General features: G+C 49.4%; 1 protein-coding gene across 1 annotated transcript in view; it reads left to right on the forward strand.

Annotated features, from left to right (window-relative positions):
* The first annotated feature begins 4,876 nt into the window (after positions 1–4,876).
* MMEL1 (membrane metalloendopeptidase like 1) overlaps positions 4,877–22,210 on the forward strand; it is a 34,916-nt gene continuing 17,582 nt past the window's right edge. Inside the window, exons 1-3 of the mRNA XM_061161240.1 lie at positions 4,877–5,030; positions 20,541–20,618; positions 21,325–21,384. Coding sequence (XP_061017223.1) covers positions 4,877–5,030; positions 20,541–20,618; positions 21,325–21,384 — 292 coding nt within the window. The remainder of the gene's footprint in view (positions 5,031–20,540; positions 20,619–21,324; positions 21,385–22,210) is intronic.

Below are 22,210 nucleotides of genomic sequence, written 5' to 3' on the forward strand. Positions count from 1 at the left end.
CAGGGGCCTCAGGGCCACGCAACCATAGCAGCACGCAGCCCTCGCTCCCTGGGCCCAGATTCAGCTCACTTCACAGTGACAGTGAGCATGGTGGTGGCTCGGTCACTCCTAAAGCCGCTGCCATGAGTCACGTCTCCCAGGCACTCAGTCCCACGGTCAGGCCCAAGGATACAACCAGGCTGGTTCCCAAACTCCATGTTTGGGGGCGCCTCCTGGGGCCATTCCTAGTGGCCAATTCATGTGTCATCAGGGTCCACTTAGGAGACAGAAACCACACACGTGATTTAAATAGTGAGAATTTAAAGAACAGTTAGTTATGAGGGTCTCAATTATGTTGTTAATTTGGTCACTAACTTGTGTCCGGCTCTTTGCAACCCCATAGACTGCAGCACACCAGGCTTCCCTATCCTCCACTATTCCCAGAGTTTGTTCAAACTCATGTCCATTGAGTCAGTAATGCTATCTAACCATCTCATCCTCTGCCGCCCCTTTCTCCTTTAGCCTTCAGTCTCCTAGCATCAGGAATACAGGAGTAAAATAACTAGGGATCACAAAAGTAGCAGCCTGAGTTCCAAGACAGATGACTGGCCCTTCCGCATGGGCTGTCAGCCACCATGTGCACCCTTCAGCTCCTCTGCACCTGCCCCTCACCCCCACTCCAAGACAAATCTTATAGAGGAGGGGTCTGATGTTCCAGCTGTTGGCACTGGGGGCGGGGCTCGGTGATGGGAGACCTGGGGCAGAGTCAGACCGCCCCGCCCCCTCCTCCTGTCTAGGATGCCTGCCACTTGACTCCAGGAGGCAGCAAGCAGGACAGTGTTCGGGGCTCTCCCAGAGGCCCAGCTCTCAGCTCAGCTCTCCAACTGCTTGAAATACTTAATCTCTTCCAGCCAGCCTGTCTTCTCCAAGCGGGGCACCTCCTGCCTGCCTGGAATGTGGGTGGGCAGACCCAGGGAAGGTCTGTTTCCCGCCGGGCTGAGGCCCAGAAACATGCCTGCCAGGGGACACTGGGCTTCCGGCAGAGGATAGGACCTGCCCCAAACCGCCCAGCCCAAGGGCATGGGGCAGGGAAGGACTGGACCCAGCAGTAAAGGGCAGGTGTCTGCAGGGTCTGAGGGCAGCCCCAGGGCCAGAGGTTACTCCCTCTAGACCTGCCCTGGTCCCAGGACTGGGGAGGGAAGGGGCACCCACTCCCTGCCCTCATGAAGGTGCTGCCTCCTTGGACCCCAGAACTAAGGCTGGGCTCAGACCTCCACCTCCCACATCTACTGCCCAAGAGATGGGGAGGAGTAGATAGGGAGCCTGCACTGGCCCTTGAGCTCATCTAGGAGAAAGGACTAAAGTCCACCTTGGGGGGGCTGTGTTCCAGGCAGCTAAGTCACGGCCCATCCAGGGACTGGGCTGGAGGTCTGTAGCTCCTTAGCCTGTGGGCCCCCCTTTTCCAGATTCTCTTGGAGGGCACCCAGTACCACTATGCTGGGTTCCCCCAGAACCTGCTGGCCTCAGTGCAGTGCCCACCATGAGGCAAGGCCAGGGCCCAGGCCCGTTGCTCATGCAATTTCTTTCATTGATAGAGCTACAGACAGGGAGGACCCTGAACGGGGCAGCGTGAGTGGGAAAGTGCAGCTCAGCTCCAGAGACCATCCAGGTGGCCTTGGGTCGGGGAGAGGGGCACCTCTGGTTGGACGGCACAGAGCATGGGTCCCCAGAGCCAGCACACTCTGGAAAGGAATCTCTAGCCAGCAGGCTGAACCCTGACCCAGCCCTGGCTCCTGGGAAGGGCAGTTCCTGTTTCTCAGTCCCCTGACCTTGGCCTTGTCCCCATTCAGACCAGCAGCCTGGGTAGATCCTTGCTCAGGCTGTGTCTCTGGGCCTTTGGTTGGGGGTCTGCCAGGACAACCAGGGGGCTGAGACAAGCCTTGCCTGGGGGCTAGGGCTGGTTTCTGGAATCTGAGTCCCTGAAGCATGGCCCTCCCCCCAGCACAGGGGCCAACCTAAGAGACCACCAGAACGTGGACTGGAACATTCCAACAGGACCCAGGGTGGGTCTTCTGGTGAGGGGATGGAGTGAGCAGTTGTTTACCCCAAATCCCTGGTTCTGTGGCCTGGCCCCAGCCTTGGACACTCTTACAGAATCCCAGGAGCCCAAGGGGATCCCTCCATCTGTGAGATTCTGAAATGGAAGCAGAACCATGCTGGTGACCAAGTCAGGCCTGGAGAAGAGACATCTGAGTTCTGACTGGGGCCTCCTTTACCCAGAGCCCCCAACTCTGGCCCCATCATCGGCCAGGGGTGCCTAACTAACACTGAAGCACTGGGGTGCCCCTGCCAACCCCGGAGGCCCTCTCCTGTTCCCCCAGTCAGGGCCACCTGCCTTCTGGGGGTCAGTGTCTCAGAGTGGGGACCCTCCCTGGCGGCCCCACCCCCACCCCATCATGATGAGCAGGGATGCCTGCTCCCCTCACAGCACAGCAAGGCCCCCAGAACCCACCACCCTCACTGGGCCCTCCCTGGAGACAAAAGAGAAAGGAATCCCGTGACCAGGGTGGTTCTTGGTTCCAACCTCTCTGCCAAGGTGGGCAGGGTAAGGAGAAGGGCCTGGCCTTCCTTCCCAGGAGCCTTGTGGCCTCTTTGAACCCAGGGGACAGGAAGGATGGAAGAAAGGCAGGAGGCGGGAGCCTCAGCCTTGAGAGACTTCGCTTGCTCAGCAGGGAGCCTAGAGCCCCCTAAGCAGCTCTTGGCCCCTCCCCCACACCAAACCTAGATGGAACTTGCCAACTGTGCGCAGGAGGGGGTCCGCCTCCAGAGAACCCATGCTCGCATCACAAAGGAGGCCGGAAGCCCCACCAGCCTCTCCTGGCCCTGCCTGGAGCCACTGTCTCCCACCCCGGGAGCCCTCCTGACTCAGCCTTCTGAGACATGTCTGTGGTGGCCTCTCTGAGTAACCCAAAGGTGAGCCGAGCAAGGGGCCTGACTGCCGGGCCAGCTTTCCTGGGCAGTGCAGCCAGGAGAACACCCTCCAAGCACCAGCCCACTGTCCAGGCCACAGACAAGCAGCCCAGCACAGCCCCCCAACTCCTGTAAGGACCCCTGTCCACCCAGCTGGCTACAGAGGCCTGAAGATGCCATGACCGTGTCTCTGGGGAGGTGGGGTCCCCAGCTTCTCTCCCTGTCAGCACCTGGCTTTGTCCTCAGTCCTCAGTGAGAGTTTTTACTGTGTGCCTATCTTTGTTATGTGGAGCCCTGGAGTCAGCAGGACACAGTAAAGTGGACTAACTGAGTGATGAGTAGACTCATTAGATCTGATCAGAGAAGATGCTGGCAAAACCAGGGCCACAGGTGCTAAGTTGGGCTCAGATCAGTCAGCCAGACTCATCCTTTGGTTCATTCATTCAAGTCAGTGGATGCCTCCAGGGTCATGGGCACTCACCTAGGTCCTCAGGACCAGGTTGAAGGAGCCCTGTGACCCCCACACTGACACCCCCAATGGGGAGGTGGGCAATGGGAACAGAAATAAGGACTGTAGAGGCTGAACCACAGATGAGGTGGTGAAGCAGTTCAGGTCTGGGGGTGGGCCAGACTGGGGGAGGCCTGGCGAAGGGGACCTCAAGCAGGGACTTCCAGAAGGGGAGGGGAGCAGAGAGAAGTGATAGAGGCCTGGCTGCTCCTCCCTGGTTGGGTTGTGTGGCAGTGATGTCAGAGGGCTGAGAGACCCACCCTCCACCCCTCACCCCACAGTGAGTCTGGACACGTGTTGGCGTTGAGAACAGCTAATCCAGTCATGGGCAACCTCAGGCCACGCTTATCTGCCAGCAGGCCAGACTGGGTCTATCCTCTGTGCTGTTGTAGACTGGGCCCCAGTCCTGACATCAGGAGTGTGAGCTCATATGAGGACTGAAGCTGGGAGGGCAGCCCACTCTCCCCGGGGACCCAGGCACCTTTCTCAGTCAGGGCCCTGAGTGCCAGCAACAGGGGCGTGCACATGAGCACACACACACATACACCCAGGAGCATGTGCACATGTGTACATGCACACGTGCATGTTCACACACTCATCCCATGCACTTACACACACACCCACGTGCATCCACACGTACACTCACATGCACGGGGGACTCATGCAGCCCTCTGTGAACTGTCCTCACTGACCCGGGCAGTGCACCCTCTCCTGCCCACAGCTGCAGCCCAGGGTGTCCTCCATGCTGCTCGGAGCCTGGCTGTCACCACCTGGCCGGCTGGAGAAGGCATCCCCTCTGTAGTGACAGGATGGGGGGACAACTGCTGAAGCTGTCCTGCCGTGTCCTGTCTTGGCTTACCTGGTCACCACAGTCACTCTCGCCTCCCCCTAGACCCCTTGGGCTCCAGGCAAGAACAGTGAGCAGGGAGCCCAGTGGCCCAAGCCATCTCCCAGAGGGTGTCCCTGATGCAGGGGGCCCACAGCTCCAGGACATCCCCCAAATCGGGACAAGAGCCCCAGGCAGGATACGCTGCAGAAGCCCCTCGATTACTTGGGAGCTGGGTCTCTTGGGTCCTGCGTGCCCACCCCAAGCTGTGAGCTGAGCGACCCCAGACCAATCTCTGCCCGAAAGCAGACTTAGAGAGGCCAACCTCCAAAAGGGACTGTCAATGGGCCAAGGCCGGGCCTGACCCATCCCGGGCCGCCTCCGGCACTCAGACTCCCTGGGAGAGGGAGGAGAGCCCTCAGGCGCAGGACCTGGGATGGAGAAAAGGGCCGAGCACCCTCCAGCCTCGGGCAGGGCCTCCCTAGCGCCACACCCAGCCCCCGCTGCCCTGACGCCCCACCCCGGGTGGACGCCGCCCCTGCCTTGGCCTTGGGGCTCCTCCGCTGTGCTCTTTCCCCGTCTAGAGACTTGCGATGGGCAAGCCCGAGAGCCCAGTGGGGATGGTGGAGATCGCCGGCCGCTCGGGGCAGAAGCACCGAGGCTTCCTGGAGGCGGGGCTGCTGCTGCTGCTGCTCCTGGTGACCGGCGCCCTGGTCACCCTGGGCCTCCTCTACGCCGACAGCAGAGGTGAGTGGGGGCGCCCCCTTGCCCCGGACGGGTCACGGGCATCCTGCTCACTGCGCTCGCCCGCACCCGACCTCCGGAAGGTCTGCGCGCCCGCCCACTCGGATGAGCCCGCCTGACGAGCAGGGCAGGCGGGGTCTGCGCGGGGCACCGCGGGCGGCCCGGCTCTGCTGTAGCCTGGAGATGAGGGGCACTGACCTGTGGGGACTGGGGCCCTTTCTGGAAGGCTCTGCCCAGGCGCGGGCTGGCACCAGGCTGGTTCTGATTCGGCGGGCCTCTGCCGGACTTCCGAGAAGCGGTAGACCCTGTCCCCCGCCCCATCCGCGCGCCCCCTCCCCTCCGCTGCCGCACAGAGCGCTGCAGTTCCCGGCCGGCCCAGCAGCAGGAGCCCGCGCTCCGGCACTGGGACTCGGGGCGCAGCATCCTCGGGCCGCCGCGCTCACCTGCCGCCTCCCTGGCTTCCGCCAGCAGGGACCTCGCTGGGATCCTCCTCCTCGGCCCCTGACGGCCTGGGTTTCCCGGCCTCTTGGCGTCTCAGGCTCTGCTTTTCGACCCTTGTAGGGGAGGGTGGGAGCAGGCTGGGGTCCTAGGGAGGTGGGGGAGCGAGAACGCCCTGCTGGGACACCCCCACTCACAGAGCCCAAACTGTCCCCTCCTGGGGTCCCGAGGCATGGGAAACAAGGGGAGGCGCTCACGTGTCTGCACCTGGGCACCAGGTAGCCCAGGTCAAGCCCTGGGGTGCCAACTGTCCCCACTGGAGCACCTTGCTGCCCCAAGGGGCATGTGCAATGGGTGGACACCAGCTGGGAGGTGCTCTAGGTTCCTCCTGCAGGCGGATGGGTGGGCAGCAGGCTCAGGACTCAGGAGGATCTGCAGGAAAAGACACCATCTCCACCACCACCCCAGCACCCTCAACAATAGGGCAGTGGCAGTCTTTGTACTAGAATGTTCCTTCACTGACCGGAGCCACCTGCACTGCTGTGGGACCATCCAGACATTGCTGGGCAGTGCTGTTTCTCTGAACCAAAAGTGGGCACCACCCCCAGATGTAGTGGGCATTCCCCCTCCCCCCAGGGCTGCTCCTGCCTGACCAGGTGCTCGGCTGGACCCTGCCAGCTGCTTTGGTCTCTGGCCACCCTGGGTCTTCTGTCAGGGTAGATGAGCACTGCATCACAGAGCTCTCAGAGGGACCCCAGGGAACCTCTGTTCACAGCTACTGGGCTGCAGAAACCCAGCTGAGGGGCTTCCTGGGGACTGGGCTGACCCCCCACCCCACCCCAGTCCTCATCTAGGCAGTACTGAGAAGTGTGAGCCCACCCTGACTGTAATGGCCTTTCCTCCGCCTGGTTCCCTAAATACAAGTGGATTGTATTTAGGGAACAATTGTATACAATATCTTCCAGGGCTCCTGTGTCCTCCCCTACCCCCACAAATGACCCATAGCCAGTCTCTGCCTCAGGTCCTGATAGAGGCTGTGGAAGGGTTTATATGCTGTGTTATTGTTTATTCTTAAGTACTTTCTCATCCACTGTTTTTTTTTTTTTTCTTTTCATTGATTCATGAATTACTTAGAAATCTCTCTTTTAAATTTCTAGATACATGGAGATTTTTTTTCTTAGTTGCCTTTTGTAATTGGTCTCTAACTTAATTGAATTTTCATCAGAAACCATGGTTTACGTGATACTGATTCATTGGTATTTGCTGAGACTTGTTTTAGGGCCAATACAAGGTCAGTTTTATAAATAATCCATGTGTGCATGTGGAATACACCCAATCACCATTAGGTGAAAGTGGAGACACAGATGAGGCTTAGTACATCTATTAGGTCAATCAAATCTATATATTTGCTTCTTTCCATTTTCTTGATCTTTTAATTATTTAAAGATGTGTGTACTAAAACTTAGCCCTAGAGAACTTTCAATTTTCCTTGTAGTTATGTCAAGTATTAAATTGCCTGTTTTAAGACTGTCTGTGCTGTGTGCTGTATCACTTCAGCCGTGTCCAACTCTGTGCAACCCCGTGGGCTTTAGCCCGCCGGGCTCCTCTGTCCATGGGATTCTCCAGGCAAGAACACCGAGTGAATTGCCATTCCGTTCTTCAAGGAATCTTCCCAACCCAGAGATCGAACACAAGTCTCTTCAGTCTCCTGCACTGGCAGGCTACATTAAGGGAATTCCCTGACAGTCCTGTGGTTAGGACTCCATGCTTTCAGTACCAAGGGCATGACAAAAAAAAAAAAAAAGCAACATTATTATACGGATACAAATTTAGAATCAGTGTATCTTCACTCAGTGTAATGGTGTGAAAGTGGAAGTCACTCAGTTGTGTCAGACTCTTTGCCACCCCATGGACTATACAGTCCATGGGATTATCTAGGCCAGAATACTGGAGTGGGAAGCCTTTTCCTTTTCCAGGAGATCTTCCCAACCCAGGGATCAAACCCAGGTCTCCCACATTGCAGGAAGATTCTTTAACAGCGAGCCGCAGGGAAGTCTGTATAATGGTGTAGTGCCTTTTTATGTCTTACTATGCCTTTTGCCTTATTATGTTTTGTTTGAAATTCTGTTTTATCTGATTGGAGTTAGCATTTGCTCTCTATTTCCTCCATCCTTTTTCTTTGAAACTTTGTCTCTTTAGCTTTACGTGTGTGTCTTTTGGAACCATGTATAGGTGGATTTTGGTCTCTGTCTTCTACCTGGAGGATTTAGACTATGTCTATTCACACAAAAATGTATGTTTTTTTCTGTTGTGTTCTTTTGTGCTTCAATGCCTTTTTTCTTTTTTCCTCACCTTCTTTTGGATTGGGTTATTATTTTTCACTCCATTTTACCTTAACTAGCTTGAAAGTTTTATATTTCTAATCCTTTTAAAGGTTATCTCAGATTTTTTCATTTTAATATGTTTTTCAAAAGTTATAGATAAGCCTTTTTCATAAAAGCAACTTTTTAAAATAAAATTTATAGTAACAAATACAGTCCCAGGCCTATACTCCTGCCCATCCTGGAATTATGCTTCTCAGAAGCTGTCATATTCATTGTCTAGTGCAGAGGTTGGATACCTCTGGCCCATTGCCTGTTTTTCTAAATAAAGTTTTATTGGAACACAGCTGTGTCCATTCACTTGGATATTGCCTATGGATGTTTTCATGCTACAAGAGCTAAATCAGGTAGGTGAGACAGGGTCTGTATGTGACTCACAAAGGCTAAAATATTTATCTGGCCTTTTACAGAAAAATACTGCCAATCCCTGGACTGGAATGTCTAAACTTCATCTCTGGACTCTTCTCTCTCTACTCATTGCTATATCACAGGGAGGCACTATAAGATTGTGGTTAATACCCAGGCTCCAAAGTCTGACAGCCTGGTGGGCTTGCCAGCCTCCCCAAATCCCAGCTATGTGACCTTGGAGGGTTTTCCTCACACTTTTGTGCTTCAGTTTCCTTATCTGTAAAATGGCACATAACATAGTTAGAGGCTTACTTGAGGGTTCAATGATTTAATACATCAAAAACACTTAGAAAAATGTCTATCATGATATTAGGATCAGATTTTGTAATAGAATGTTAGATTTGTCATTGATCCTCTATCAGTATTATTATTGACATCCCAAATGGGAGGCAGATTTGGCTCCTTAAGCCACCCAGGCTTCTATGGTCCCAGTATAACTACATCATTGCCTTTGATAAATCCATATTCATCACTACAATAGTTTTACTGAGTGAGTATTTTTCATAGCTGAACTATGAAGACTAGCTGGATTATATTTCCTTTCCTTGTTACTTTTGTTTTTTTAACTAATAGCAAACTTGTTTAAGGACTCTCATTTTTCTCTTGCTTCTTCCACCCTCCTCAGACTCTGCATACATGTCTGTAGGATGGTGTGATATTACCCCACAGTATTTGGATGCCAAGTTCAGATTTTGTTCATTCTTTTACTCTCTGTGATGCAATTTGAAACATTTGACCCTAATTAATCTTCAGGTTCACTGGCTCTTTCCTCAGCTGTATCTACTGGACTGGTCAGCCAGTTAAAGAAACTCTAAATTCATCTCTAATAACATGCTTTATATTTCTGGTGTTTCCCATTTTCCACTTTTTAGCTTCCATCTCTTTGCTGAAATTTCTTATCTGTTCATGTATATTATCCACCTTTTCCCTTAGATCCTTTAACATATTAATCATAATTATTCTGAAGTCCTTTTCTGATAATGCCAGTATCTGAGCTATCTCTGAGTCTAGTTTTATTGATTAATTTATCTCATGGTAGTGGATTGCTTTTTCTTCCCTGTGTGTATGTGTATCTCTGTGTCACACATTTTTACTGAATGCTGGACATCTAAAGAAAGAGCAGAGACTGGAGTAAACAGTACTTGTACCCAGAAATAAGCACACCTGTTCTGTCAGTCTTAGTGTGAGTGGTTGAATCCATCTAGTCAGGAGGCAGCTGATCTGGGGTTTTGTTTTCACCCTTGTCACCCTCGGTGCCCTGCAGACTTCACCTTTCTCCAGCTGTGAGTGATGATTACTTGTGCTTAGAGAAGGAACCTCTGGCCCCACTTTGCTCCTGCTCCAGCCTCAGTAAATCAGCAGTCCCTAGATGTGTGTGACACAGAGTTGTGTCTCTCTCTCTCCTCGGTGCCTCTGTCCCTCCACAGGTGGTAGGTGGCCCTTGCTCTTTAGTGCTTGGCTTATGCTGGCAAGGGGTGGGGGGGAGCTCTGGTGTCCTGGTCCAGGCTCAGTCTTGGAGTGGAGTTGTCACAGCATCCCTGCCCTGATCCTCATGTCCATCAAACTTTGCTGTCTCCCTAAGTCCCCTCCCACTTACCTAGTAGCAGCAGACCTCAGCTAAGATCCTGGGCCTACAAGGCTCTCCTTTGCCTCTTCCATGAGCAGAGGATTTTTACATCAGACTCTCCTCCAGACCAGTAGATTTTCACCTGGTCCCTGGGGGCTGAGAGGGTTTACTGCCCTTCCTCTCAATGGTGTAAAGTTCTTGCTTCCCACAAGAGGAGAGTCTGGGCAAGCATAAGACACCATGTGCAGGCACTGTGGCAGAAGCAGATAATCTCCTGCATGCCTGTGCCACTGAGGGGGACTCTCTCTGGCCTCCTGAGAACTGCCCCACTCTTTCTCATCAGCACCTGGTAAGGGTTCATGGAAATAGCTGGGGAATAAATGCAAAATCCCCATGTGTTGAAGCTCCAGCTGTTCCACACTGGCTAACTCACATTTAGCCTTCAAGAACACTTTAAGGGGCTTCCATGGTGGATCAGTGGTAAAGAATCCACCTGCCAATGCAGGAGATATGGGTTCAATCCCTGATCCAGGAAGATCCCACATGCCACAGAGCAACTAAGCTCATGTGCCACAACTATTGAGCCTGTGCTCTAGAGCCTGGGAAACGCAACTACTGAGTCCACGTCCCGCAACTCCTGAAGCCTAGAGCCAGTGCTCTGCAACAAGAGAAGCCACTGCAATGAGAAGCTTGTGCACCTCAACAAAGAGTAGCTCCCACTCACCACAACTAGAGAAAGCCCATGTGTAGCAACGAAGACCCAGCACAGCCAAAAATAAATAGTTTTAAAAAGAACATTTCAGACCTTTAAAAAAATTCACTAAAACGTTAGCAGATTTCTTTTTACTTTGCCACTTGTATGGTGACCGTCTCTTACTCCTCCTGTCAAAGGTATAACAGTCCCATCTCTGCTTGGTGGGGCTTGTCACTCTGTTTTCTGGGTCCCCTTCTGACCTCAGGTCCTAGAAGGTCTCCAGAAAAGTATTGATTTCTGTAGACTATTTTCCTGTTGTTACAAAGGGAATGATGTTCTATTGTGGCATTTGATGTCATAAACAGAAAGCTAAACTAATATACCTTAAATCTTATTTGCATATTTGACTTACTCAGTTAGTCAATATCTTCATGTTTCTCCCAAATAACACAAGCATTTAGAGTAGTTCTACTCTTCTTGTCCTCCACCCTGATCACATATTGTTGTGGATAAGTCCGTGGTTTCCACCTTATGAAGTAGTTTTCCTTCTTTCTGAAGTACATGCTTTTGGAGTCTCCTGTTCACAGTGTGTCCACAGACAGTGTTTAACCTTGGGGTTTGTTAGAAATTCAGAAACTCAGGGCCCACCCTAGGCCTGCTCAATGAGGACCTACACCTAATCCCCAGGGGATCCTCTGCACTTAAATTTGGGGAGCGCTGATTAGGGTGGCATTTGCTGAACTTGCTTGATAATCAGAGGAACCTGGGGCAGTTGTCTTCCCAGGAACCTCTGGCCCCATCTCAATCCACTTGCTGTTGTTCAGTCACTAAGTTGTGTCCAATTCTTTGTGACCCCATGGGCTGCAGCATACTAGGCTTCCCTGTCCTTTACCATCTTCCAGAGCTTGCTCAAACTCATGTCCATTGAGTCAGTGATGCCATCCAACCATCTTGTCCTCTTGCCTTCTCATCATCCCCGTTTCCTCTTGCCTTTACTCTTTCCCAGCAACAGGGTTTTTTTCCAATGAGTGGGCTCTTCACATCAGGTGGCCAGAGTATTGGAGCTTCAGCTTCAGCATCAGTCCTTCCAATGAATATTCAGGACTGATTTCCTTTAAGATTGACTGGTTTTATCTCCTTACAGTTCAATGGACTCTCGAGAGTCTTCTCCAACACCATAATTCAAAAGCATCAATTCTTTGGCACTCAGCCTTTTTATGGTCCAACTCTCATGTCCATACATAACTACTGGAAAAACCATAGCTTTGACTAGATAGACCTTTGTAGGCAAAATAATGTCTCTGCTTTTTAATACACTGTCTAGGTTTCTTATAGCTTTCCTTCCAAGGAGCAAGCGTCTTTTAATTTCATGGCTGTAGTCACTGTCCACAGTGATTTTGGAGCCCAAGAAAATAAAATCTGCCACTGTTCCCACTTTTTCCCCTTCTATTTGTCATGAAGTAATGGGATGGATTGCCATGATCTTAGTTTTTTGAATGCTGAGTTTTAAGCCAGCTTTTTCACTTCCTCTTTCACCATCATCAAGAGGCTCTTTAGTTCTTCTTCATGTTCTACCATTAGGGTGGTATCATCTGCATATCTGAGGTTGTTGATATTTCTCCCAGCAATCTTGATTCCAGCTTGTGATTCATCCAGCCCTGCATTTTGTATGATGCACTCTGCATTGAAGATAAATAAGCAGGGTGACAATATACCACCTTGTCATACTCTTTTCTCAATTTCAAACCACTCAGTTGTTCCATGTCTGGTCCTAACTGTTACTGCTTGGGCCACCATAACAAAATACCATAGTTGGGGTGACTTCAACAACAGAAATCTATTTCTCCAAGTTCTCGAGTCTAGAAGTCCAAGGTTGGGGTACCAGCCAATTCAGTTCCTGGTGAGGACTCTTCTTGGCTTGTGGACAGCCACCTTCTCACTATGCCCTCATGTGGCAGAGAGGGTCAGTTCTGTGCTGTCTTCCTCTTCTTATAAGGCACCAGCCCCAGTGGATCAGGACCCCACCACATGGCCTCATTTAACCTTCATCACCTCCTGACTGCCATCACCTAATGCAGTCACATTTTGGGTTAAGGCTTCAACACATTAATAAGGAGTGGGGAGGGGGAGACAAACATTTAGTCCATAATAGGCCTCCATCTGGGCAAAACCAAGAAATCTTATAAGGTAAGAACTCTGAAACTGTACTATATATAACCAGCATGTTAGGCCTTTCCTGTGATCAAGCAGGTTTGGGAGCACAGCTTTGAAATACTCTTTTCAATTGCAAACCTTAGTTTTGTTTAACTGAATATGACTTTATTTGGTACTCATCCTTCAGTAATAGTTTAACTGGTTAAAAAATCTGGACATATAGACTTAGTATCCTGAAGATTTAGCTTTACTGTCTCTGACTTCCACTGCTGCTGTTAGGAGTTGTCCTTCTTGTCAGATGAACTGTTTTCCTCACTAAACTGTTTTCCCCTTGGTATCCTGCATTTTTACCATGAGGCGCCTAACTATGAGACTCTATTTATTCTGTTTTGGGTCTGTTATGATTCTTGAATCTGAACATTAATAACATTTATTAATTTTGGAAACTTGTCGCTACTGTCTTTTTATTTTTATTTATTTACTTTTTGCTACTGTCTTTTTAATATTGTGGCTTCCCAGGTGGCACTAGAGGTAAACAACCCACATGCCATTGCAAGAGACATAAGAGATGTGTGTTCGATCCCTGTGTAGGGAGGATCCCCTGGAGAAGGGCATGGCAACCCACTCCAATATTCTTGCCTGGAGAATTCCATGGACAGAAGCCTGGTGAGCCACAGTCCATGGGGTCACAAAGAGTCAGGCATGACTGAAACGACTTAGCACAAGTACATACACATGCTACCACGTAATCTCTTTTTCTCCTTCTTAAATTCTGATTATGTATGCACTCAATTTTTCTCACTCTACCTTCCATATATCTTTTAGAGAAAAATTTCCATCTCTTTGATTTTGCCCCACATTGTGGGTAAATTCTTTAGAACTACATTCAAATTTACTAAATCTGAAGACTAAATCTGTCTTCAGTTCTGTTGTATCTTCCACTAGCCCATCCATTTTGGATTTTTTAAAATTTAATTTCAACAATTACATTTTTTATTTCTATAATTTCCAAGTGATTCTTTTCCAAATTGATTTCTTTCTATTTTTTTTTAATATTTCAAACATACTTGAGTTATTTCTACATCAGCTAGCTACTGCTGCCTAACAAATTGCCCCCATACTCAGGGGCTTAAAACAACAATTATTTATCACGACACACATTCATCAGTGGGTTGGTGGCAGCTCACCTAATGTGGGTCAGGCTCAGCTGGGGCAGCTCTGTACCATGAACTTCATCTTCCTATGAGGACAAGCAAGCACATCCTTCTCCATGTACAAATTCATGGAGACAAGTAGGAGCACACTTAGGACCTGGCCTCAGAACTGGAACACATCATTACCAAAGCTACAGGGGCAAACCCACACTGAAGGGAGGGAGGACATATTTTCTGCCTCCTCGGGAGTAGCAATTACAAAGGCATAGAGGCAGAGGGATGTCAAGGTTTGGGACCTGTGATGCCAGCCTCCACACATTCTGGATCAGATAATCCCAAAATATGAATCCTTGGGTTTCTAGTCCTGCTGTTAGCTGTTTCTCACTCATGGAAGCTGGTCTTTTCATAAACCTAAGACCATGTTCAAATTGGCTTTGTCTGTGAGAATCCTTTGTTACTTGAGCTAAGTTTTCCTCCAGATAATATGTGTGTTTATCTCCATCAGGCACCTGGAGACACTACCAGCCTAAAATTAATTTCTCAGCTTGAGGTTTCCTTGACACAGGATCATGTAGACTCATGCTCCATACCTGCATGACAATCAGCCTGGGAGTATACATTCTCCAGGGAGGACAGTTGTTTTCCACCCAATAAAGTTCTTCTTTGCCCTCTTTTGTTAGATATAGAGACAGAAACAGGAAGAGCAGAGAAACAGAAAGAGGTAACAAATTATTCACATCAAGGACAACCTTTAGGAGAACAGATCATTCAAAGGAAAATTTAGTTATTTTTTAATGTAGAGAGTCTGTATGAAAATAATTGGTATATTACAGAAGTTATTCAAGCCTATATAAAAAAGAACAAAGAACACATGTCTATTTGGTATAAGGAAGGCTACTTCTTTCTGGAATCCATGGGGAAATATCCCTTTTGAGGGTCTGTTTGCTTGTGTCCATTGATCCTATTTTAGATTTAGAGGAAGACTTCATTCCTGTTCAGCTTTTGTGTCAAGCCCTTGCTGATTTGCTTTTTCTCTTGCTCAGAAGAACAGATTCTGAATGAGAATATGGGGGCTGGAAGGCCAAACTTGCCCACTCACTAGTGAGTGACTGGCCATCGGTGCATGACCTCACATGCTGGCTGGTTTTTTCATTAGGCAAGTGGAGGTGGTGACACAAATGAGGTGGTGTAAGTTAAAGGTGATGTGCACAAACACAGTGGTCTTGCCTTATTCCATTTCAAAAACATTTTGTCAATATCCCACTGCATCCTCGGGCAATTCTTGAGCTATAGCATCACATGAACTTACCCCAGGAATGTTCCCCACTCAGAAAGTTACAGCAGCCTGTGCTGGGAATGCAGTGGAGGAAATGAGAGGGGGACATAGCATGGAGAAGAAATGAACTTACCTCCACAGTGCTGGTCATAGGTTCTGGTTTTGTCTGACTAGACAGACAGCAGGTCAGACAAATGCACTGTTTGGGTCCCCATGATGCTTCATTCACCCCATTTACTCTGTGATTTCCTTTCTGGTCATGGTCATTCCTTCCCACAAACCTGTACTTCCCACTAGTTAGCTGTTCTTCCTGTGGGAATCCTTTCTTTAGTATTAGGTAGGCCAAAAAGTTCATTTGTGAGATGCTACAGAACACCCAAATGAACTTTTTGGCCAACCCAATGTTTGTTGTAGTGAGTGCATCTGTAATGGAGACAAATTCTGTCTATTTTTACCTAAGATATCTTTATCTCATTTTCACTTGTTAACTAAATTTTTGCTGAATATAGAATTCTAAGTTGATAGTTTGTTTTCTTCATGCATCCATTCAAAGGTTCATTGCCTCTTCTCCTGACCAACATTATTTGTGATGAGAAGCCAGCCATTAATCTTATTGTTGCTGTCATTTATTTGCTAAGTTGTGTCCAACTCTTTGCAACCCTATGGACTTTAGCCCACCAAGCTCCTCTGTTCATGAGATTTCCCAGACAAGAATACTGGAGCAGGTTGCCATTTCCTTCTCCCGGGAATCTACCCAACCCAGGGATTGAACCCACGTCTCCCGCATTGGCAGGCAGAGTCTTTACCACTGAGCCACCAGGGAAGACCCACTGTTTTTTGTAGCTCCTGTGAATTGAAGTCTTTTTCTCCTCTGGCTGCCTTTACAAATGTCTCTCTCTCTGTGTAGTTCTTAGTAGTTTGATTTTAATGCTGCTACATGCAGTTTCTTTGTATTTGCCCTACTTGAGATATATTGCAGTTTTGGGATCTGTAGGCTAATGTCTTTCATTTTATCTATAAACATTTGTATATGTATCTGTCTGTGTATGTAAGCTAAACATGAATTTATTTTGATGTCCCCACCTCTACTCCATGACCACAAGGATCATTCTGCCCCCTCTCCTTGTTTATCTGTAACTCCTCTTGCAGCATTGATGCACCTGGCCTTCTGTTATTTACTTGCCTGCTTATTCAATTCCAACATACTCATATCATGGTTTCAGAATTGTTAACATGTATTCCCATGGGGGAGAACTTTATCAACTAGAGCACAGTGCTGCATACAGCTCTTTTGCCTTCAGTCTTGTGGAATCTACTCATTTCCAAGGTGAGTGAGCTCAGCATGTTGTGCCCCCACCCCTTTCAGTGAGGTTACTGCACTCATTGTGATATATTTAAATTCTCATGCTGCACTTCATCCTGGGGTCTCATGACCTTCTAAATGGTCTTTTTAAAATTTATATACATCAGTGTTTACACTCTCTGGTATAAAGTTCTGTGGGGTTTTGCAAGTGTTTAATATGTCATACCCACCATTACAGTATTAGAAAGAATAGTTTCACTGCCCTAAATTTCCCTGTGCTTCACCTCTCCTGCATCCACCAGTACCACCTCTACTTCATACCTTCCACCAAATCCCTGGCAATCATTGTTTACTTTCTCTATAGCTTTATTTTCCTGGAATGTCATATAATCGGAATCAATGTATGTAGCTTTTTCAATTTGGCTTCTTTCACTTAGCAATATACAACTTGAGATTCATTCACACCTTTTTGTGACTTGATAGCTTTTTCCTTTTTATTGCTGAATGAAAATTCCATTCAATAAATATAATGCAATTTATTCATTATCCTATTGAAGGACATCAGGGTTGCTTCTAGTTTTTTTGAAGTTATAGATAAAGCTGCTGTAAATATTCACATTTAGGTTTTTGCATAGACGTAAGTTTTGAAATCAGTTCTGTAGCCACCTAGGAGTGGAGTTGCTGGTCATGTTGTAAGACTGTGGTTTTGTAAGAAACTGGCAAACTGGTTGTCTTCTAAGACAACAGTTCCAACTGTAGCATTTTTCATCCCCACCAGCAATGAGTGAGAGTTCCCAGTGCTCTGTACCCTCACTAGCAGTTGATATCATCAGTTGCTTATTTTGTCCATTCAAATAGGTCTGTTATGTTACCTCACTGTTGTTTTAATGTACATTCCCTAATGAAAAATGGTGTTAAGCATCTTTTCATATGTTTGCTTTTCAACTGTATATTTTCTTTGGTTAGGTGTCTTCATATCTTTTATGTTCTCTTACTTTTGAGTTTTAAGAGTTCTTTGTAACTTTTGGATACCAGTGTTTCATCAAATGTGTGTTTGCAAATATTTTCTCTCAGTTTGTGGCTCATATTTTCATTCTTAGCAAGACTTTCACAGAGCAGAAGTTTTTCACTTTAATTCTTAAGTCTCAGTTTAATTCTTTAAGTCTCATTTGTCAAGTATTTTTTTTCCTGGACCACAGTTTGTGTCCTATTTTAAAGGTCATCACCAAGGTCATGTAAGATTTTCTCCTGTCTACTTCAAGAAATGCTAAAACTGAGTATATTATATTTATCTCTATGGTTCATTTTGAGTTAATTTTTGTGTAAAGCATAACACCTGTGTCTAATTTTTTTGGTTTGTTTTTGTATTTGAACGTCCAGTTGTTCATTTTGAAACACTTATTGAATGGCTATACTTTCTCCATTGAATTGCCTTTGTGCCTCTGTCAAATGTCAGTTGACTATATTTGTGTGGGTTCATTTCTGGATCCTCTATTTTGTTGCATTGATCTTTATACCAGAGAGTGTATACTATGCAGGGTCTTTTCCAATGAGTCGGCTCTTCACATCAGGTAGCCAAAGTATTGGAGCTTCAGCTTCAGCATCAGTCCTTCCAATGAATATTCAGGTTGGAGTTCCTTTAGGATGGACTGGTTTGATCTCCTTGCAGTCCAAGAGACTCCCAAGAGTCTTCTCCAACACCACAGTTCAAAAGCACCAATTCTTCAGTGGTCAGCTTTCTTTATAGTCCAACTCTCACATCCATGCATGACTACTGGAAAAACCATAGCTTTGATTATATGAACCTTTGTCAGCAAAGAAATGTCTCTGCTTTTCAATACACTGTCTAGGTTGGTCATAGCTTTTCTTCCAAGGAAGACGCATCTTTTAATTTCGTGGCTGTAGTCACCATCCACAGTGATTTTGGAGCCCAAGAAAATAAAATCTGTCACTGTTTCCAATTTTTCCCCATCTATTTGCCATGAAGTGATGGGACTGGGTGCCATGATCTTCGTTTTTTGAATGTTGAGTTTTAAGCCAGCTTTTTCACTCTCCTCTTTCACCCTCATCAAGAGGCTCTTTAGTTCCTCTTCACTTTCTGCCATTAGAGTGATATCATCTGCATATCTGAGGTTGTTGATATTTCTCCCAGCAATCTTTATTCCAGCTTGTGATTCATCCAGCCTGGCATTTTGCATGATGTACTCTGCATAGAAGTTAAATAAGTTAAATAACTCGGGTATCTGTTCACCAACAAATCCACTTTGGGCTTTTGTTTATTTTCTTGGTTATGGGTCACAGTTGCCTGCTTCCTCATGGGGGAGGATTTCTCCCAGCCTTCCTGCCCTGGCCCTGCCTTCATCTGCATCACTGCAGTGCATCAGGGGAGGCCCCAGAGAAAGAAACAGAGCCTTATGACAGGGGCTCCTTGGAACCCAGTATCCCTCCCACCAGCCCAAGGGCAGGTGCAATGCAGGCGTGCATGCTTAGTCACTCAGTCATGTCCAACTCTCTGGGACTCCATGGACTGTAGCCCGCCAGGCTCCTCTGTCTGTGAGATTTTTCAGGCAAGAATACTGGACTGGGTTGCCATTTCCTTCTCCAGGAGATCTTCCCGACCCAGGGATCAAAACCGCATCTCTTGTGTTTCCTGCTTTGCAGGTGGATTCTCTGCCCAGCAGGTGCAAAGGGCTTGTTACCAACCCTTCCACTCTGTAGGAGGCATGTTCCTCCCCCTGCCCCTCCCCCTGCCGCTCCCCCTGCCCCAGGCACAGGTGAAATAGCCACAGGTCCCTCTGGTCCTAGGAGGGCTTGGCTCTTTGTGGAATTCATTTGGGTTTCTTTATGTCTTCAGCTCTCTGCTGCTTTCTAAAATTCTCATGTCGCTTCTCTAGCTTGCTGTCCTTATTCAGGTGGGAGCCACAATCCACGCCCTAATCAGAAGCAAAGGCCTCTTCCTCCCTGTCCTCCCTGCCACCCCCAATTCACCACTGTCTCTTTGGCCAGAGCTCAGATAACTAGTCCACTCTTCCACAAAGGCATGGCCTTTGTCTGGAGGCCCTGTGGGTTTTTGTAATTGGCACATGCCCATGGGGCAGACAGATGTTGCACCCACTCAGCACTGCATTTCTGTTTCTTATCTGTGAGACTGTCCTCCTCATCTCCAAAGCTCAGATTTGCTTTTAAACCATTTGCCTCAATCTACGTATCACTTATCTCCTGTTTCCACTGAACCGGGGGCCCCTTAAGGGCAGGGCTTGTGTGGGCCTTAGATCTGATTCTCCAGGGTCCAGCACCAGGACTGGTTGATAATATTAACACAAGTTGGACTCATGGACAAAGAAACAGATGGCAGGGAAACTTCTCTCCCTACCCCTATCCCAGATCATAGCCCCCAGGAGACACCAGAATGTCCAGGGCCTCCTGCACCCCGCATAGTTGTAGTGCTCACAGCCTTGACCTGGACAAGGCCCTCTGTGTGTTTCCCTGGTGGGGAAGGTGGCCAGGGCTGGTGGGTACTCTCCCTGGACCTGATCAACCCCCTCCTGCCACTGGCCTGTCCTTCTCACAACCCTTTCAGGCCGATGCTGACCAAGCAGTGGTCCCTCCCACGCAGTAGACAAATGATGGAGGGCAGCTTTGCACTCTCAGCTGCCAGTAAAAGTGGTGGAACTGGAGCTGAGGGTGTGGAGGGTGGGTCAGGAAGTTACCCACCACCCCCCCAGAGGACATCCTTTCACCCTAAAGGAGTGCATTGTCCCTGCCTTAGCAGACTCCTGAAGCTGCCCACCCTGACCTGGGTGAGGCCCATGATCCCCCGGTCAAGGAGGATGTCAGAAGGCACTTCATTAGGGGAAGAGATCCTGCCTCAGGACCCCTACGGGTCCGGCAGTGGGAGGGGGGCACCAGGCAGGTGGGCCCAGAGAGAGAGGCTGGCAAGCCAGGGGAGCTCCGCCCCCTCCACTCTGATTTGAGTTCTGCTGGGGCCCCTGTCTTGGTTGACTGATGACCTGCCCTCATTACAGCGGGCAAGGGCCACCACCATGCACGATTCCACCCCCCACTGCTGCAGGAGAATGCCTGTACTGCCCCAGACAGGCCCTACCACCCCAGAGCTGAGTGCTGTGTTTCTCCCCAGGGAAGCCGCTGCCACTCTTTTCTAGCCGGCTTTGCTTCTCCAAGGAAGAGAAGAACACTGTAAAACGAGCACCCCGAGGTAGCCCTGCCTCCCCTCTCAACACGGGGAGGGGGCTAGGAATCTGCACCCCCGTGGGCCAAGCCACCAGCAAGGGCCGGGGAGCCTATAGCCAGGCCGGGTTCCACTGCAAGCTGGAGTGTGCAGCAGGAAGGTGGTCCTGCCCAGGACACAGTGTCCGGGAGGTGGGGGGAGGCAGTGGTAAGGATGCAGTCTTGAGCACCTGCTAGATGCAGGATGCTTCCCCAAGCCTGGGGACCGGCAGGAGTCACACTGCAGCCCTACTGGGAGCTGCTCCACGGACATGGCCAGATGGTGGGGGTTGAGAGCAGGGAGAGAGTAGGGGCGTGCAGCGACAGGGCAGCACAAGCAGACTGCCTGGAGGAGGTGACAGCTCATGGGTGGGAAATGGGTGGGCCACAGGGTGGAGGGCACCATGTCTGGCTTCAGCCCTCAGAGGGGGCTCAGAGGGTGTAAAGGGGTTCCAGGGTCACTGCAGGGGTCAAGCCAGAATGAGCTTACCCTCACTTAAGGCCCAGGCCTGGGCAACCCGGGGAGGATGCCCTCAGGGCCCAGGCTGGGCCACATGGGGGTGAGATGACTTTGAAGCTTGACCCTGCCCACTTCAGCCGTCCCCGCCCCACGGGTGCCCCGCCCACCCCTGCCTGCCCCACTGGCACCTGACCGTCCTCGTCCTGCACTCACGCTCAGCGCTCCTTACCTGCAGAGATCAAAACCCCCAAGGACAAGGTTGAGACCTGCACCACCCCTGGCTGTGTGATGGCAGGTAAGCCCGCCTCCCTGCCGAGCGTTGCCCCGGGTAGGGGGGTGGCGGTGATGGTGGTATAGGCACTGTCCAAGGCCAGGAGGAGCCACACACACACACATATACACATACACACACACATACATACACACATATACACCCATGCACATACCTACACATATACACATAAACCCATATATACACGTATACACACACACACACACACACACACACACACGGCACTGGGCTGGTGGGCAGACCCAGCTGTGAACACAGGCAGGGACTCCTCTGTGGGTGTCTCACCCGCTGTTCTGCCCAGGAAGTCGCTCCCTGCCCACTGAGGCCCTTGTGACCACAGTGAAGCGAGCACAGGGACCCCACATGCTCTTTTTCGCATTTACAGAAAGAAGATCACACACACACACACTCGAGTTTTCTCCCAGGAATTCATCTTAAAATTGGGTGTCACGTGCAGCTATTTGCAGATAAAACACAGTGAAAAGGGTACAAAGAAACACTAGTGTAAAAACCCAGAAATGTGATTCTTCAGCCCACACTGAGGCCGTGGAGAGACCCATGTAGTGCTGCCTCCTGCAAGGTCCCAGCCATGTAAAGCAGAAGGTGAGGGAGGGTCCTGGGTGGGGGTCCAGCCTGGCCAGCCCGGCTGAAAGCATCCCACCACTGTCCCTGCCACTTGGGGTTCTGGGGACAAAGACAGCCCTCCAACAGGAAATGAAGCCCCGTAGTGGATGACAGCCACCATCCCCCAAGGACACAGTGACCCATTACAGGGCTCTGGGGCAGGGCCAGCGTCGAGCACTTGCTGCAAGTCAGGTGGGCCCAGACC

This window comes from Dama dama, chromosome 14 (genome assembly GCF_033118175.1).
Source record: "Dama dama isolate Ldn47 chromosome 14, ASM3311817v1, whole genome shotgun sequence".
Classification (NCBI taxonomy): domain Eukaryota; kingdom Metazoa; phylum Chordata; class Mammalia; order Artiodactyla; family Cervidae; genus Dama; species Dama dama.